Here is a 17,994-nt window from a genome sequence, read left to right on the forward strand (position 1 = left end):
GTGGGTCCCCAGATGTTGTTGGACTACAACGCCCATCATCCCTGAGCTCTGGCCTTGCTGGCTAGGGATGATGTCTGAAGGGCAGCAGTTGAAGAAGGAGCAAAAAGGGTTTTCTTGTGTGTGTGTGTGTTTCTTTGTGGCTGGTTAGCTGTTTTCCCTGTGTAAAGGTCAGAGGGGGCAGGGTTTCTGTTGAGGCAGGGGATTAGCTGTGGGAGGAGCTTATCAGAGTCTGAAGGGCAGCAGTTGAAGAAGGAGCAAAAAGGGTTTTCTTGTGTGTGTGTGTGTTTCTTTGTGGCTGGTTAGCTGTTTTCCCTGTGTAAAGGTCAGAGGGGGCAGGGTTTCTGTTGAGGCAGGGGATTAGCTGTGGGAGGAGCTTATCAGAGTCTGAAGGGCAGCAGTTGAAGAAGGAGCAAAAAGGGTTTTCTTGTGTGTGTGTGTGTTTCTTTGTGGCTGGTTAGCTGTTTTCCCTGTGTAAAGGTCAGAGGGGGCAGGGTTTCTGTTGAGGCAGGGGATTAGCTGTGGGAGGAGCTTATCAGAGTCTGAAGGGCAGCAGTTGAAGAAGGAGCAAAAAGGGTTTTCTTGTGTGTGTGTGTGTTTCTTTGTGGCTGGTTAGCTGTTTTCCCTGTGTAAAGGTCAGAGGGGGCAGGGTTTCTGTTGAGGCAGGGGATTAGCTGTGGGAGGAGCTTATCAGAGTCTGAAGGGCAGCAGTTGAAGAAGGAGCAAAAAGGGTTTTCTTGTGTGTGTGTGTGTGTTTCTTTGTGGCTGGTTAGCTGTTTTCCCTGTGTAAAGGTCAGAGGGGGCAGGGTTTCTGTTGAGGCAGGGGATTAGCTGTGGGAGGAGCTTATCAGAGTCTGAAGGGCAGCGGCGCGCGCCTAGCGGCGCGCGCAGTTATACCCATCTTTTAGATTTAGGGGAGCTAGTCTCAAACGTTTGTTGGGGGAGACCTAGGTTTTTTTTTTTGGTGTGTGTGTGTGTGGGGGAAGTTATTTGTCCTGTCCTCAAGCTTTTTATGATGGAGGACCTCTGTAGCCACCCCCAACGACACGATCTCAAGATGGAAGGGGGGGGAACAGCTGCAGTCGCCTGTGATTCCTGCGCAATGTTTGCCATCTTGCCAAAGGTTGCAGGCAGCTTTACCTGCAGCAATTGCATGTTGATTGCCCTTTTAAAAGACAAAGTCCAGCAACTGGAGGAACGTGTAGCTACGCTCCAAAGAATTAGAGAGCTGGAGCTCTTCTTGGAAGCAACAGAGCACACCGTCTCCACCAGGGAGGAGACAGGGGACTCCCCTGAGAAGGAGGCTAGTTCACCAACACAGGAGCCAGATATATGGAGAAACGTGACTCAAAGAAGTAGGAGGACCAGGGTTCACTCTGATTGTTTAGAAATACACAATCGCTTTGAGGTCCTCTCCCCTAGCATGGAAGACGAAGAGCAGACTCCATTTGAGGATCTCTCCCTCATTACAGTCGATCAGGTATATGAAGACGAGCAGCAAAGTCAGTCCTCAGGGAATGTGCAGGCGACCTTGGAACGGACAGCTCACGGAAGAACCCCGACCAAACCCAAGAGGAGGCGTGTAGTGGTGATAGGGGATTCCCTACTGAGGGGAACAGAAGCAGTGATCTGTGGGCCTGACAAGATGTCTCGGGAAGTGTGCTGTCTCCCCGGGGCTAAGATCCAAGATGTAACTGAACGACTGCAAGGAATCATAAAACCCACTGACGAATACCCCTTCCTCTTGGTTCATGTGGGAACCAATGACACTGCAAGCAATAGCCTCCAGAAGATCAAAAGAGACTACGAGGCTCTCGGCAGGAAATTGAAGCAACTAAATGCACAAATTGTCATCTCGTCTGTCCTCCCAGTTGAACGACGTGGCCCAGGGAGAGAGGGGAAAATAGTGGAAGTGAACAGCTGGCTTCGCAAATGGTGTAAACAGGAACGGTTTGGATTCTTAGATCACGGACTGCAGTTTCTTGAAGATGGACTTCTGGCAAGTGATGGGCTGCACCTCACAACGGTTGGGAGAAATGTTTTTGCCAAAAATCTCAGAAACCTCATCAGGAGGGCTTTAAACTGACTAATGTGGGGGAGGGAGACAGTGCTCCTGAAGGTAGGAGCCTATCAATTAATGAAGATGATCATCCAAATGTCATAGACCAAATGGAGCAAACAGCACGCGGACCTAGTGGAGGGAGGAAAAAATCCTTAAATAAGAGACACGGGGGAATGATTAATGGACTTCAATGTCTGTACACTAATGCGCAAAGCATGGGAAATAAACAAGATGAGCTTGAGCTCTTGGTACAGCAAACTAAATATGACATAATAGGCATCACTGAAACCTGGTGGGATAAGTCCCACGACTGGAATGTAATAATGGAGGGATACAATCTATTTCAGAGAAACAGACCAGACAAGAAAGGAGGAGGAGTGGCGTTATATGTCAGGGGTGTGTATACCTGTGAAGAGATCCAAGATTTAGAACCTCAAAGCCAAAGTGAGAGCATTTGGGTCAAAATTAAGGGAGAGAAGAATAACAGAGACCTCATTGTGGGAGTTTACTATAGATCCCCAAGCCAAACGGAGGACATAGATGATGCCTTCCTGGAACAGATGGCCAAGCATGCAAAAGGAAGGGAGATAGTAGTAATGGGGGACTTCAATTACCCGGATATTTGTTGGACGTCAAACTCAGCCAAGAGCATAAGGTCAAACAGATTCCTCACTGGCCTTGCAGACAACTTCATTGTCCAGAAAGTGGGAGAAGCAACAAGAGGAACAGCCATTTTAGACTTGGTCCTAACCAATGTTGATGACCTGGTTAGTGGGGTAGATGTGGAAGGATCATTAGGCGCGAGTGATCATGCTCTTCTGAAGTTTACTATACAGCGGACAGTAGCAGCCAAGCATACTAGGACTCAATTTCTTGACTTTAAGAAAGCCGACTTCATAAAACTTAGGGAAGTGCTGGGTGAGATCCCATGGACAGCAATACTAAAAGGAAAGGGAGTTCATGATGGCTGGGAGTTTGTTAAGACGGAGATAGTAAAAGCACAACGTCAGGCAATACCAATGAGACGAAAACATGGAAGGTGCCTAAAGAAACCAGGGTGGCTATCTAAAGAACTTTTAACTGAATTAAGATTAAAAAAGGATGTGTACAAAAAATGGAAAAGGGGGGAAACCACCAAAGAGGAATTCAAACAAATAGCCAGCACGTGTAGACACAAAGTCAGAAAAGCTAAAGCACAGAATGAACTCAGGCTTGCTAGAGAGGTTAAAAGCAACAAAAAAGGCTTTTATGGGTATGTTCGTAGCAAAAGGAAGAACAAAGAAACAGTGGGGTCACTCAGAGGAGAAGATGGTGAAATGCAAACAGGGGACACAGAAAGGGCTGAACTCCTCAATGCCTTCTTTGCCTCAGTCTTCTCCGATAAAGAGGACAATGCCCGACCTGAAGAATTTGAAGCAAATGATTCAGCAAAGGAAACACAGCCCAGAATAACTAAGGAGATAGTACAAGAATATTTGGCTAGATTAGATGTATTCAAGTCTCCAGGGCCAGATGAACTGCATCCAAGAGTATTAAAAGAACTGGCAGATGTGATCTCAGAACCACTGGCAGTCATCTTTGAGAATTCCTGGAGAACAGGCGAAGTCCCGGCAGACTGGAGGAGGGCAAATGTTGTTCCTATTTTCAAAAAGGGGAAAAGAGAGGACCCAAATAATTACCGCCCAGTCAGTCTGACATCAATAGCAGGGAAGATTCTGGAGCAGATCATTAAGCAAACAGTCTGTGAGCACCTAGAAAGGAATGCTGTGATCACCAATAGTCAGCATGGATTTCTGAAAAATAAGTCATGTCAGACTAACCTGATCTCGTTTTTTGACAGAATTACAAGCCTGGTAGATGAAGGGAACGCAGTGGATGTAGCCTACCTTGATTTCAGCAAAGCATTTGACAAGGTGCCCCATGATATTCTTGTAAAGAAGCTGGTAAAATGCGGTCTTGACTATGCTACCACTCAGTGGATTTGTAACTGGCTGACTGACCGAACCCAAAGGGTGCTCATCAATGGTTCCTCTTCATCCTGGAGAAGAGTGACTAGTGGGGTGCCACAGGGTTCTGTCTTGGGCCCGGTCTTATTCAACATCTTTATTAACGACTTGGATGATGGACTCAAGGGCATCCTGATCAAATTTGCAGATGACACCAAACTGGGAGGGGTGGCTAACACCCCAGAGGACAGGATCACACTTCAAAACGACCTTGACAGATTAGAGAACTGGGCAAAAACAAACAAGATGAATTTTAACAGGGAGAAATGTAAAGTATTGCACTTGGGCAAAAAAAATGAGAGGCACAAATACAAGATGGGTGACACCTGGCTTGAGAGCAGTACATGTGAAAAGGATCTAGGAGTCTTGGTTGACCACAAACTTGACATGAGCCAACAGTGTGACGCGGCAGCTAAAAAAGCCAATGCAATTCTGGGCTGCATCAATAGGAGTATAGCATCTAGATCAAGGGAAGTAATAGTGCCACTGTATTCTGCTCTGGTCAGACCACACCTGGAGTATTGTGTCCAGTTCTGGGCACCACAATTCAAGAAGGACACTGACATACTGGAACGTGTCCAGAAGAGGGCAACCAAAATGGTCAAAGGCCTGGAAACGATGCCTTATGAGGAACGGCTAAGGGAGCTGGGTATGTTTAGCCTGGAGAAGAGGAGGTTAAGGGGTGATATGATAGCCATGTTCAAATATATAAAAGGATGTCACATAGAGGAGGGAGAAAGGTTGTTTTCTACTGCTCCAGAGAAGCGGACACGGAGCAATGGATCCAAACTACAAGAAAGAAGATTCCACCTAAACATGAGGAAGAACTTCCTGACAGTAAGAGCTGTTCGACAGTGGAATTTGCTGCCAAGGAGTGTGGTGGAGTCTCCTACTTTGGAGGTCTTTAAGCAGAGGCTTGACAACCATATGTCAGGAGTGCTCTGATGGTGTTTCCTGCTTGGCAGGGGGTTGGACTCGATGGCCCTTGTGGTCTCTTCCAACTCTAGGATTCTATGATTCTATGATTCTATGAACCTCTGGGGACCCACAGGTTGAGAAAGGCTGCCATAGACGATAGGAGCTGCCATCCAACAACATCTAGAGGGCCACAGTTTCCCAATCCTTGCCTTAATGCTTAGGACATACAGTGGTACCTCGGGTTACATACGCTTCTGGTTACAGATGCTTCAGGTTAAAGACTCTGCTAACCCAGAAATAGTACCTTGGGTTAAGTACTTTGCTTCAGGATGAGAACAGAAACTGCGTGGCAGCAGCGCAGCGGCAGTGGGAGGCCCCATTAGCTAAAGTGGTTAAAAACAGTTTAACATTAGCTTCAGGTTAAGAACAGTTTCAGGTTAAGAACGGACCTCCGGAATGAATTAAGTACTTAACCCGAGGTAACTTAACGGAGATCTAGAGCTGATCATCTGCAAGTTGTTGTACTGAAAGCCTGTTCCCACCCTCCAGACCTGGAGTGCTTCAGCCACAGCCTTGTGTTGTTAACTTTAATTTGTCTATAGATACTTGAACCTCACCTAGCAGACGTAACATTTCTACTCCTCTTTATAGCTAAGGTGGGAGGCCTGTAGGCTCTGGCTTTCGCACCTAGGCTTTCCGTTGTTGCGCTCATAACCTAGGTTTAAGGGACCATTTAGATCCTAGCTTTCATATCTCAGTTTCTAACACTGGGGTTGTGGGATGTCACTAGTTCTATATCCTCCAAGTGTCCCTATTTTCCAGGGACTCTCCTGGATTTACAGATGCCATCCCAGTTTCTGATTTGATCCAGGAATGTCCTGCTTTTCCTTAGGACATCCCTATTTTCATTAGAGAAATGTTGGAGGGTGTGGCAGGATGTCTCTATCAGAGAAATGTTGGAGGGTATAGAGTTATCCAACCTCAATCCATCTGAAGGCAGCCCTCTAGGGGGATTTTTAAAAATGTTTAATGTTATATTATGTTTTTATATCTGTTGGAAGCCACCCAGAAAGGCTGGGGCAACCCAGTCAGATGGGAGGGTTTAAATAGTAATATTACTGTGCATATATAATATTACTATTTAAACCCTCTCATCTGACTGGGTGGAATATGCACAAGAAGAACAAACATTTAGAGAAGATTGGAAAATGTTTATTGAATATATGGGGGTAAATTGTGTTCACTTGAAAAAGTTGGCAGCATTAAGATAAATTCAACAGCGTAAATAAGTTTTGATGGATGTAATAACGGAATACTGAATGGTTTATGTAAAATACGCAGGGATTTATGATATGCAAAATGAACCGTGGAAAGAGAAGAAGTCTCTGATATTTTAAGGATGTTTAAATGAGCATTCAAAATAGTAAAACAGAAAATTTAATAAAAATCATAAAATAACGAAAAAATAGTAATATTATTGTAATGTTGTTGTTGCTGTTGTTGTTATTATTGTTATTGAATAGGTCGTCCCTATTTTCATTGGAGGATATGCACACACACAAACCCATGCTGTAAAACCCAAAGGATTAGAAGCTGGCTATTCTCTGAACAAAATACAGTTGATATTCTTGCAAGGCCAAATTTGCACAGCAAATAGTAGACTAGCTAGCCCTGACGGCTGCAATGGCACATGCTTCCTTGTCAACATCACCAGTGTCTTGGTAGAGTCGCTCTAGGTTTCCTCAACCTCAGCCCTCCAGATGTTTTTGGCCTACAACTCCCATGATCCCTAGCTAGCAGGACCAGCGGTCAGGGATGATGGGAACTGTAGTCTCAAAACATCTGGAGGGCTGAGGTTGAGGAAGCCTGCTCTACCTTAAAGGTGGATTAGGCAACCAGGAAGAAATCAACAGGCACTCAGCACAGACATTTCAGCCTGTGAGGCTGTCTCTGGCACTGGTCAGTTTTCTGCGCAAGCGCTGGCGAGCTGGCTTGTGGCACCTTCCAAAATAGCACAGGGACGCCTCGCCCCCGCTCTGCCCGGGATGGGAGGAAAATATTGGCCCTGCTTCAGAAAGAAGCCGCAGGGACACAGGATGACATAACAAAGTCACCTACCAGACGGAAGGAGCGTAGCACAGACAGGCCCTGGACGTTGGCGAGGCCGAGCTCAACCAAGCTGAGAGTGACGATGATGCTGTCAAAGATGTTCCACCCAACCTGGAAGTAATCGTAGGGGTCCAGAGCAATCAGCTTCAGCACCATCTCTGCCGTGAATATCCCCGTGAAGACCTGCGAGGAAGCGCCGTGAGAAAGAGGACACGGTGAGAGGCGGGCCAAGTCAGCTGTTCCACGGACAAGGGGCAGAGGAGAAAAGAAAGCCAAACAGTCTTCATGTATGCGACAACGACCGCGAGAGTTCTAATAGCGCAAGGATGGAAGACTGAAGAAACCCCAACTAAAGAATCATGGCAAGTAAAATTGATGGGCTACGCAGAACTGGCAAAACTGACATACAAGCTACGGGACCAGGATAACTGTGACTTTAAAGATGAATGGGAACCCTTTACAAAGTATTTGAAGACGCAACAAAGCGAACCGGACTCCTTGGCTGGCTTTGAATACACATTCACAAACTTTTTCTTGATAATAATCAGCTAAATAGTATACAACTTTGTAACATGCAGGAAACAGCATTCTGAGAGAAATCAAAGACTGGAACTGAGGGAAGCCGGGAGGTGGGGGTGGGTGGGTGGGTGGGGGGAGGGAGGGAGGAAAAATGGGGGGGGGAATAAGGATGATATGTTTCTGGATAATATGTTTTGTTTTAATTTTGAATAAAAAAAATTAAAAGGGGGGGTTAAACTAGGCCATGTGAGAATGTTCTGGGGTGCAGGAGAGGATATATTGTGGGATTATATCCTTATCCAACTTGTGCTAACAAGTTCCCAAAATATCAGCCGAGTTTATAGACATTCCCCTTTAAGTTTGCAACGGTAACGTGTGCACAGGTTCGCTAGAACCTCTATAATAATTACTCTGGTAATTTCCCCTTTTGTTCCCTCTTAAAATACAAGACACGACACAGTCTTTATAAAAGTATAAAAGAGTTTACTCACATTCTGTTCACAATATGATCCCAGAAGGCAGACAGGCTTAAAAAGGTTACATACATTTAGAATCTATCTTGTAGCAAGATAGTCCTTATCTCCTCTCTTGGCTGGGAGCCAAGAGGGCATCCTTAGATGTTTCCTCATCGAAGGGAAATGGCAGAGAGAGAGAGAGAGAGATGTCTGCCTGCCCTGTGCTTTTATCATTTACCTGCACAGGTGAGGCCACACCCACCTCTGGTCACATGCGGAGGAAGTCCGTCCCCAGGAAGTTTACCTGCTTGCTGGACTGACATCCCTTCCCATTTCTAACATGTACACTCTAGGAATGTTGTCATTGACTGCTCCTGTGTTTACATCCCACAGGCCACAACTTTGGGGCTTGTGGCAGATGAGATGGGTTGGTATGGCAGTAAGTCTGATCATGACCCAAGCAGCCCACATGCTGGGCAGTGCCTTGGGGATCTTGGGTCCTGCTGGCAACCTGGGGTGAGTGATGTCAGGGCCACCCAACCCTGAGCTCAGGTCACGAGTACAGTCGTACCTTGGTTTTCAAACGCCTTGGGAGTCGAACCTTTCGGTTCCCAATCAAAAACCAGAATTGATTGTTCTGGTTTTTGAGCATTCTTTGGAACCCGAATGTCCGACCAGGCTTCTGCAGCTTCCGATTGGCTGATTCCTGGAGCCAATTGGAAGCCGTGCCTTGGTTTCTGAACGTTTTGGAAGTCGAACGGACTTCCGGAACGGATTCCTTCCGACTTCTGAGGTAGCACTGTATAAGCTAGCACTCTAACAAGGGTGAGGTGAGGGAAGCAAGCACCCTTTGTGTGTCAACAAGCAATTCACATTATATTTCTCCCAGTATTTGGTTACAGCATTTATCATATTCAACCGTGTTGGAGTAGTGTTTGTTCTTTGAAAAAAGATGAAGAAATACCCTCCCTTGCATGAAGAATGACGGAGGGAACATGAGGCTATATGTTTGCTGCTCTTCTAGCTACAAATACGTTCCTTTCCACAATTTCTGTCCAATGAATGTAGGGCTATTGCGCCAATGATAGATGACCCTGAGAAGCTCAGATAATTGCTCCACGTTTCCCACAGATTGAAGCAGAAGCAGAGAATTAATTCGGCCTCTTTGCACTTTTCCTCACTTCCTTTAGCATGCCTTCTGCTATTTCTACCAACAATTTCCAGGGAATTGCTACTGACAATATTTAAATATTTTTTATTGTTGCTTGGCCTAAACCTTTTAGCAAAGGTGTTCTTGTATTACATTCTTACCTCTTTTATTGTCAGCTAACATATTCCTTTTGCCAGAGTTTGTGTTCCTCTTTATTCGCCTCGCTTGGACAAGACTTTGAATTTCTTTGTGCTTTATTGATGTGGGTATTAGTTGCACAAACACCAAGGAGATGAGGTGGTAATTGGGCAAGGACCTAAAGCCACTAGCTTTCCCTTTCATCCCAACAGGGCAGGCTCCCTGTTAACTCCACATGGTGTCAGAGTGTCTCTTTGTTAATTCCACAATAGCTTCCTTGATTCTGCTAATTCATCACTATTTTTTCCGAGAAGCTTTCATCCTAATCCCATTAGTTCTCATACCCTACAGAGGCTTACCCTAAATATATATACAACTGCATCTGTGCATATTCATCCTCTGAAGGCTCATCCATATTTTTGTTTGCCCCAACGCTTTCCTTTGAGGAAACCTGCGGTTTAGCGCTGAATCGCAGCAGACAGCATGTGGGTTTTCCGCAGATGGCCATTTGTTCCAATTTAGCACCAAAGAGCAGGTTTTTCCAGGGGAACGTGGGAGGGGAAGGGCAAAAGCTCACGGGACGAGCGGAAAATAGCTTGGACCCATGCTGTCTAGGTGTGAATGAGCCCTCAACCTCCTTACCTAAGTCTTTCTTCCTTTCTCCTTCTGTTGATTGTTGTCTTTTTTAACACTCATATTAGGGACCTGGCTTTTGCTTGCGCTACCCGATGACCTGTCATGTGCATCAATGGCACTGCGTTAATAATATCAAGATTATTGTGTCTGGATTCTACCTTCCAGTGTTGGCAGAGCATTAATAACTTGGCAGCCTATCTGGGGCCTGGCAAATGCCCCAGAAACCAGCACGCTTGCCTGGGGTTGGGTTTCGTCAAGGAAATACAAGGGGATTAATAGGACAAAACATGCCCACTGTGTTTCCTACGAGCTGTTAGAAGCTGGCTGCAGGCCCAGCTCTAGAAACACAGTGGGGGATTGTATGCCAAGAGTTATCAGAGGATTTTAGTGCAAAACAGGAAGCCCCTAAATATTAACTAGTCTGAAGTTACCACCTGGCAGTTAAGAACTCAGTGGGAACTCAGTGGGACTTACTTCTGAGTAGAACTGTGCTGTTAATGCAGGGATGGGAGCCTGCTGCCCACCAGATTCTATTAAACCCAGCCAACATTGCCAATGGTCAGGGATGATGGGAATTGTAGTCCAACAAATATTTGGAGGTCCATAGGCTACCTACCCCCGTGTTAACATATTGAATGTTTCAATATTTATTTTACTCTTTATACTGGGGATAAAACAGACAGATGATGGTTCTCAACAAGGAAGTTTCAGTTCAAAGTTGAGCCAGGAGGGAGTGGGCTCCAAAATTCAGCAGCTGATTTCAATGAATTGAGAGAGGACATTTGACGGCCACCGTAACAGAAACACTGTCATCTTGTTGCATTACTTATTGGGCTTTGGTGAGGGGGCAGAACAGGCCTCCCCCTGTAAAATGCCCCCTTCATTTAATTACCCAGAAATGGTACAGAGTGGCACCTTTAGCTCAGCCCGATTAAAACTTTGTGGACTGAAAAAAGTTGGATTTGTTGAGCTTTAGGGGGAATAATTGCTGGGCAAAAACGATATGATTTAAGTTGTCAAATTATGAGTAGGGCAGCAACGACCCTCATTTGGACTCTGTCTCTCTGTCAAGCCACAGCGCATAAGGGTCATCTACTGAAGCTAGCTGGCATCAAGTCACAGAATGAAGAACAGAGGGCTTGTGATTGGGAAATGTTCCATAATGAATTGAAAAAAATGTTTAAAAGTATAAAGGTAAAGGTAAAGGGACCCCTGACAGATAGTCGCAGACGACTCTGGGGTTGCGGTGCTCATCTCGCTTTATTGGCCAAGGGAGCCGGCGTACAGCTTCCGGGTCATGTGGACAGCATGACTAAGCTGCTTCTGGCGAACCAGAGCAGCGCACGGAAATGCCGTTTACCTACCCGTCGGAACGGTACCTATATATTGATGTTTGTCCACAGATAGCTTTCCGGGTCATGTGGCCAGCAGGACTAAACCACTTCTGGCGCAATGGGACACCGTGATGGAAACCAGAGTGCACGGAAATGCCGTTTACCTTCCTGCCGGAGCGGTACCTATTTATCTACTTGCACTGGCGTGCTTTTGAACTGCTAGGTTGGCAGGAGCAGGGACCGAGCAACGGAGCTCACCCCATCGCGGGGATTCGAACCGCCGACCTTCTGATCAGCAAGCCCTAGAGTGGAAAATGTTTACGGAATATATGGGAAAATAATTGTGTACAGTTGAAAACACTGGCAGCATTAAGATAAATTCGACAGTGTAAACAAGTTTTGATGGATGCGATAATGGAATACTGAATGGTATAGTTTTTGTAAAATACGCAGGGATTTATGATATGTAAAATGAACCATGGAAAGAGGAGCAGGAGGGAAGTCACTGATGTCTTAAGGATGTAAATTGAGTATTTTAAATTGTAAAACAGAAAACTTAATAAATCTATCTATCTATCTATCTATCTATCTATCTATCTATCTATCTATCAAAAACACAGAGGGCTTGTGGTTCTCCTACCAGGTTCCCCACATTCAAAACATCGTTGAATGCGTCTGTCATGGGGTAGTGTTCCATGGCCATGAAGACGGTGTTGAGGACAATGCAGATGGTGATCCCCAGATCAACAAAAGGGTCCATGACAATGAGCTTGATTATGTTCTTCATCTTCACCCAGAGTGGGCAGCAATTCCACACGAGGACCGCATGGGCAAACTTGTACCACCACGGCGGACATTTCTGGTGCGCCTCTTCCAGTTCTGAAAGCAAAAAATCAGCAAGGAATTTAAGAAAATGGGAGGAGATGTATCCGTGTATAAGACACCCCCAAACTTTTGACTTTATTTTTTAGGGGAAAAAACCTAGTCTTATACATGGAAAAATACGGCAATTTGTATTTATTTAACGGCTTATGCAATCCCTGTTCTTCCTTAGTTCACAACAATTCACAATACTAAAAATGATATACCGTATTTTTCGTCCCATAGGACGCACCTAGTTTTTTTGGGGGGAAATAAAGGTAATTCCCCCTCTTTATTTCCCCCCCAAAAGCAGGTCGGGGAAACCGAACCAGGTCGAGGAACAGCGGGATGGCGGCGCTGCGCCTCCCTGCTGCCCCCCGAGCTTGTGGGGCTGGCCGATGTCTGCCTGGCGCGAGGGGCGCTCTGCTTCAGGGCACCCCGCCCGCCGGGCGGCAGGCTGCTATCCGCAGCGTGGGGAGCCCTGCGGGGAACTCCTGCAAGGCTCCCCACGCTGCGGATGTCTGCCCGGCGCGGGGGGCGCTCTGCTTCAGGGCGCCCCTCGCGCCAGGCTGCTACCCGCAGCCTAGACATCCCTGCGGGACCTCCCACAGGGCTGCCTAGGCTGCGGATGTGTTCCTGAAGCCTGGAGGGTGAGAGGGGTCAGTGCGCACCGACCCCTCTCGCTCTCCAAGCTTCAGCAAAAGCCTACATTCGCCCCATAGGACGCACCCAGATTTCCCCTTCATTTTTGGAGGGGGAAAAGTGCGTCCTATAGGGCGAAAAATGCGGTAATGATAAAAATGATCATTATAATATGCAATGATCTTTGTCGTTGTTTTTCCTAATGCCAGAAACAATCCAGCTCTACCCAAAGTCACAGCGGAATTTACCTTCCAGTGTGTTGGAGACTATGCTGAGTGCACTTTCTGCTCGTTTATTCATGCCTGTCCCTTCTTGGTTTCCTACTTGGAGGTGGTTGTGGTCAGACTTCTCGTGCTCCTCCGCTGTATCTGACTGCAACAGGGAAACAAGGATGATTTAGCGCAGGGTATCTCACACCTTCTGCCTCCAGGTCCCACTTGCGACAGATGAAAATGATGGAGGGCCACAAGCCACTCAAAAAATTGGTGGAACGCAGTGTCAGAGCTTGGCAAAATCAATGGGCGATTACTGGGATCGCTTTCTACGGATATCTAACCTATTTTTGGAAACTGCTAAATTCCTTGTCACATGTTTGCCTTGTGGCAAGGAGTTCCATAGCACAGTTTTTCTCAAGCTAGGTACACACATTTACTTTGGACGTATCATGGCGCAGCACCCGCATTTTTGGGCAGAATGTGCTCATCCGGAGGCATTTTTCTTTCACATTTTCCCTTCCCACCTCCAAATGCCTCTCAAAGTTTTTCCACCCATCTCCTGTAATTTCTTCTCCCATTCTCCTTTCACATTCAACTTGTAATTCATTCCCACCCACCCCCAAGCTCCTCAATATTGCTGCTGCTGCTGTTAATAATGATGATGATGATAATTGCCCTTCACCAGAAGCTCTCAGGGAGGTTCACGAGATAAAAAATACAAGGTAAAAGCACAAATGCTGTATTTTTTGCTCTATAAGACACACTTTCCCCCCTCCAAAAATTAAGGAGAAATGTGTGTGTGTCTCATGGAGCGAATGCAGGCTCCTTGGCTTCAGCGACAGCAATGCGAAGCCTCCGAAGCGCAGAGGGAGAGCTCCCCCCGTGCTCCGGAGGCATCGCTTTGCTTTCGCTGAAGCCGCCTGAAGCCCCCGGAGCGCAGCAGGAACTCCCGCTGCTCTCCGGGGGCTTCAGGCAGCTATCCGCAAGCCTTCGTAGCGCAGCAGGAGTTCCTGCCGTGCTCTGAAGGCTTGCAGATAGCTACTTGAAGCCTGGAGAGCAAGAGGGGTCAGTGCACACCAATCCATCTTGCTCTCCAGTTTTCGCTTCGCTGGAGAGGCGCTGCACAGTTTTCCCTCTCTGCACAGCGCCCCTTCAGCGAAGCGGGAGGAGAAATGGAAGGGGCTCCGTTTCTCCTACTGCTTCGCTGAAGGGGCGCTGCCTAGAGAGGGGGATAATTTTTTTTCCCTCCTATGGTCCGGTGCGTCCTATAGAGCGAAAAATACGGTGAATAGTTCAAACAAAAACAACGAAACAATAACCCCCCTCCCAAAAACACATTTAAAAGCCTGTAGAATATCAGTAAGCCAAAGACCAAGTTGAAGAGGAACGTTTCCATCTGGTACCCAAAATACCGTATTTTTCGCTCCATAAGACTCACCTGACCAAAAGGTGCACCTAGTTTTTAGAGGAGGAAAACAAGGGAAAAAATATTCTGAATCAAATGTTGTACTAAATATTTAATAAACTACCGGTATATCAGAATAATATTTCAACCATGTAAAGTGAACAGCAGTCAACAGTGGCATTAATTGTCATTAACAAACGAAGAGAGACTTTATCCCCTAGTAAGGGGGGCAGGCAATGAAAATATATGAGCTTCCCACATTGAGTCCCTTAGGTCTAAGGATTGTATGGTTTGGCCCTACACAATTAATTTAATAAAGCCAACAGAAGTGGGACTTCCTTCCATTTTGTTCATTGCAGAGAGCTCTGGGGGCTTTCATATGAGGGAGGAATGAGGGAGGAATCTGATTCAATTCCCATTTAAAGTCAAACCTACCTACAGTGGTGCCTCGCAAGACGAAAATAATCCGTTTTGTGATTCTCTTCGTCTAGCGGTTTTTTGTCTTGCGAAGCAAGCCCATTGATGGATTAGCGGATTAGCGCTTTTAGCTGCTATTTGCGGCTTTTAGCGGCTTATCAGATCAGCTGATAAGCGGCTTAGCAGCTTAGAAAAAGGGGGGAGGGGAAAAAACCCGCAGGAACTCGCAAGACATTGTCGTCTTGCGAAGCAAGCCCATAGGAGATTCGTTTTGCGAACCACCTCCAAAACGGAAAACTCTTTCGTCTAGCGAGTTTTCCGTCTTGCGAGGCATTCGTCTTGCGGGGCACCACTGTAATTCACACCTTCGTACACAACACAAGGACCAAATCACAGCCACCCTTCAAATTTCATACTTGTGCAAAGGAAGGCACTACTGTCCCGGCAAGACCAGTGGCAGAGGGAGGGTCTTTGCGTGGCGGCACGTCGCCTGTGGGGACGTCGCCCATGCGCGCACACGCCCTCCCATCCCAATGCGGCAGTTGAGGGTGGGGGCAGAGGGATTACATGGCTCCCGCTGTCCTTGCTTTACACCCGTGTAAGCGGCTCCTGTCCCACTTTGCTGCTTTAAAGCGAGCTGCGGAGAAGGGAAGCACGGGAGCCCTGGCTCCCATCCGTCCCTCCTCCGCGCAGCATTCGCTTCATAACACGCACAGACATTTCCCCTTACTTTTTAGGAGGAAAAAAGTGTGTCTTATGCAGCGAAAAATCCGTACATAATGAAGGTGCCAGGTGAACTGTTGGTGGGAGAGCACCCCACAAACGGGGATCCATTGCAGAAAAGGCCTGTTCTTGTGTTGCCACCCTCCAGGCCTTTCCAGGGAGCATTAGGAAGGACGGGGAATGCCCTCGTCTCTTTGCCCTTGTACAAGGGCCCTTCTATTCCTCTTGTGCAGGCGACACACCTCGTCTATTGTAGCTGAGCGGTCCAGCACCAAGCGTGGGATGACGCGGCCGTTGCAGTCTTTTGGCCCATCTTGATCACTAGGTGCCTCTTGATCGGATTCCCCCGTCTTCTTCTTCTCCACAATAACGCTCTCTGCGGAACTGCTGTTTGCTGCTTGCTCTTGAAGCTGTGAAGAAACCAGAGATCTGGGTGAAGAGTATTGCCATATATACAGTGGTGCCTCACAAGATGAAAAGAATCCGTTCTGTGATTCTCTTCGTCTAGCAGTTTTTTCATCTTGCGAAGCAAGCCCATTGACGGATTAGCGGATTAGCGCTATTAGCGGCTTTTAGCGGCTTATCTGCTGATCGGATCAGCTGATAAGCGGCTTAGCGGCTTAGAAAAAGGGGGGGAGGAAAAAAAACCAGCAGGAACTCGCAAGACATTGTCGTCTTGCGAAGCAAGCCCATAGGAAATTCGTTTTGCGAAGCACCTCCAAAACAGAAAACTCTTTCGTCTAGCGAGTTTTCCGTCTTGCGAGGCATTCGTCTTGCGGGGCACCACTGTATATATAATGATTTACTGGAGGTACCCAGCACAGACTGGGCTCAGTTATGTTGAACTAAGAGTGGGTGCACTCTTCCCACCTTGAATCAAATCTATGCTTCCAGGTGCCATAGGAAAGCTGCAGAGATAGCGCAGCACAGTGCGCACCCCGGAAATGATCTCCTTCAGCTTCTGCCTTCTGGAAGAAGGTACAGGGTTATAAAGACTAGGACTAGCCGCCTGAGAAACAGTTTCTATCCAGATTCGATTTTGGTTTTAAATGCAATGTAAGGTAGTTTCTATGGGAGTATATTGTATTTAATTATGGGGTATCAGAGTTTTTAGGGGGCTAACCTGGCTTGTTGGTTTTTGAATGTCTGATGTAGATTTTTTCAATTTTGTTGTTCTGTATGGGACAATGACAATAAAGATGATTGTATCGAGAGATCCAGGTTCAACTCATTCAGCCAAGACACACAGGGTTGCTTTCCCTCCCTCCTACCTCATAGAGTTACCTGTGAGAACAAAACTGAGGGGTAGGGAGAACCAGTTCTATCTCAGAGAAAAAGTGGAACAGAAATGTAAATAATAAATAAAGATCTATACATATATATTTAGATGGTAATGATTCTCCAGCTGTGAGCCACATTCCATAACTGGGTGCTATTTCATGCCTTGGCCAATTGTAACTGATGCATAATCTTCTTTATTATTAAAGTGTTGTAGGTCGGGAATATTATTTCTGTACCTTACAAGCGGGGGACAATAACAGTGACCTACATTAAAGCGCTCATTGTAATAATAATAATAATAATAATAATAATAATAATAATAATAATAATTTATTATTTCTACCCCGCCCATCTGGCTGGGTTTCCCCAACCACTCCGGGCGGCTCCCAACAGAATATTAAAAATACGATAAAGCATCAAACATTAAAAACTTCACTAGACAGGACTGCCTTCAGATGTCTTCTAAAAGTCTGGTAGTTGTTTATCTCCTTGACATCTGACGGGAGGGCGTTCCACAGGGTGGGTGCCACTACCGAGAAGGCCCTCTGCCTGGTTCCCTGTAACCTCACTTCTCGCAGGGAGGGAACCGCCAGAAGGCCCTTGGCGCTGGACCTCAGCGTCCGGGCAGAACAATGGGGGTGGAGACGCTCCTTCAGGTACACTGGACCATGGCCATTTAGGGCTTTAAAGCTCAGCACCAACACTTTCAATTGTGCTCGGAAATGTTTCTTCTTCTTCTTCTTCTTCTTCTTCTTCTTAGATTAATGATATCACACCCATCTGCCTAGGTTGCTGCAGCCACTCTGCATGGCTTCCAACACTTATAAAAACATTAAACATAAAAAAACCTCTTCCCTATACAGGGCTGCCTTCAGATGGCTTGTGGGTCGGATAACTCCATACCCTCCAGTATTTCTCCAATGGAAATAGGGACGTCCTGAGGAAAAGAGGAACATTCCAGGATCAAATGAGAAACCGGGATGGCTTCTCTAAATAAGGGACTGTCCCTGGAAAATAGGGGCACTTGGAAGGTCTGCGTAATCATAGTTGAATGGCATCTGTTAATGCTGTAAGTAGAATTTACTTGCTTGTGCAGAAAAGATTTAAAGTATAAATATTCTGGCAG

At 46.4% G+C, this 17,994-nt stretch overlaps 1 protein-coding gene across 4 annotated transcripts in view; it reads right to left on the reverse strand.

Annotated features, from left to right (window-relative positions):
• SCN4A (sodium voltage-gated channel alpha subunit 4) overlaps positions 1 to 17,994 on the reverse strand; it is a 110,592-nt gene that overhangs the window by 39,426 nt on the left and 53,172 nt on the right. For all 4 annotated transcript variants that reach the window (XM_082194661.1, XM_082194662.1, XM_082194660.1 and 1 more), the window contains 4 exons: positions 15,830 to 15,997; positions 13,076 to 13,199; positions 11,965 to 12,203; positions 7,102 to 7,275 (listed from right to left, as the gene is read on the reverse strand). In XM_082194661.1, coding sequence (XP_082050787.1) covers positions 7,102 to 7,275; positions 11,965 to 12,203; positions 13,076 to 13,199; positions 15,830 to 15,997 — 705 coding nt within the window. The remainder of the gene's footprint in view (positions 1 to 7,101; positions 7,276 to 11,964; positions 12,204 to 13,075; positions 13,200 to 15,829; positions 15,998 to 17,994) is intronic.

This window comes from Podarcis vaucheri (assembly GCF_965113315.1).
Source record: "Podarcis vaucheri genome assembly, chromosome: 13".
NCBI classification, from domain to species: domain Eukaryota; kingdom Metazoa; phylum Chordata; class Lepidosauria; order Squamata; family Lacertidae; genus Podarcis; species Podarcis vaucheri.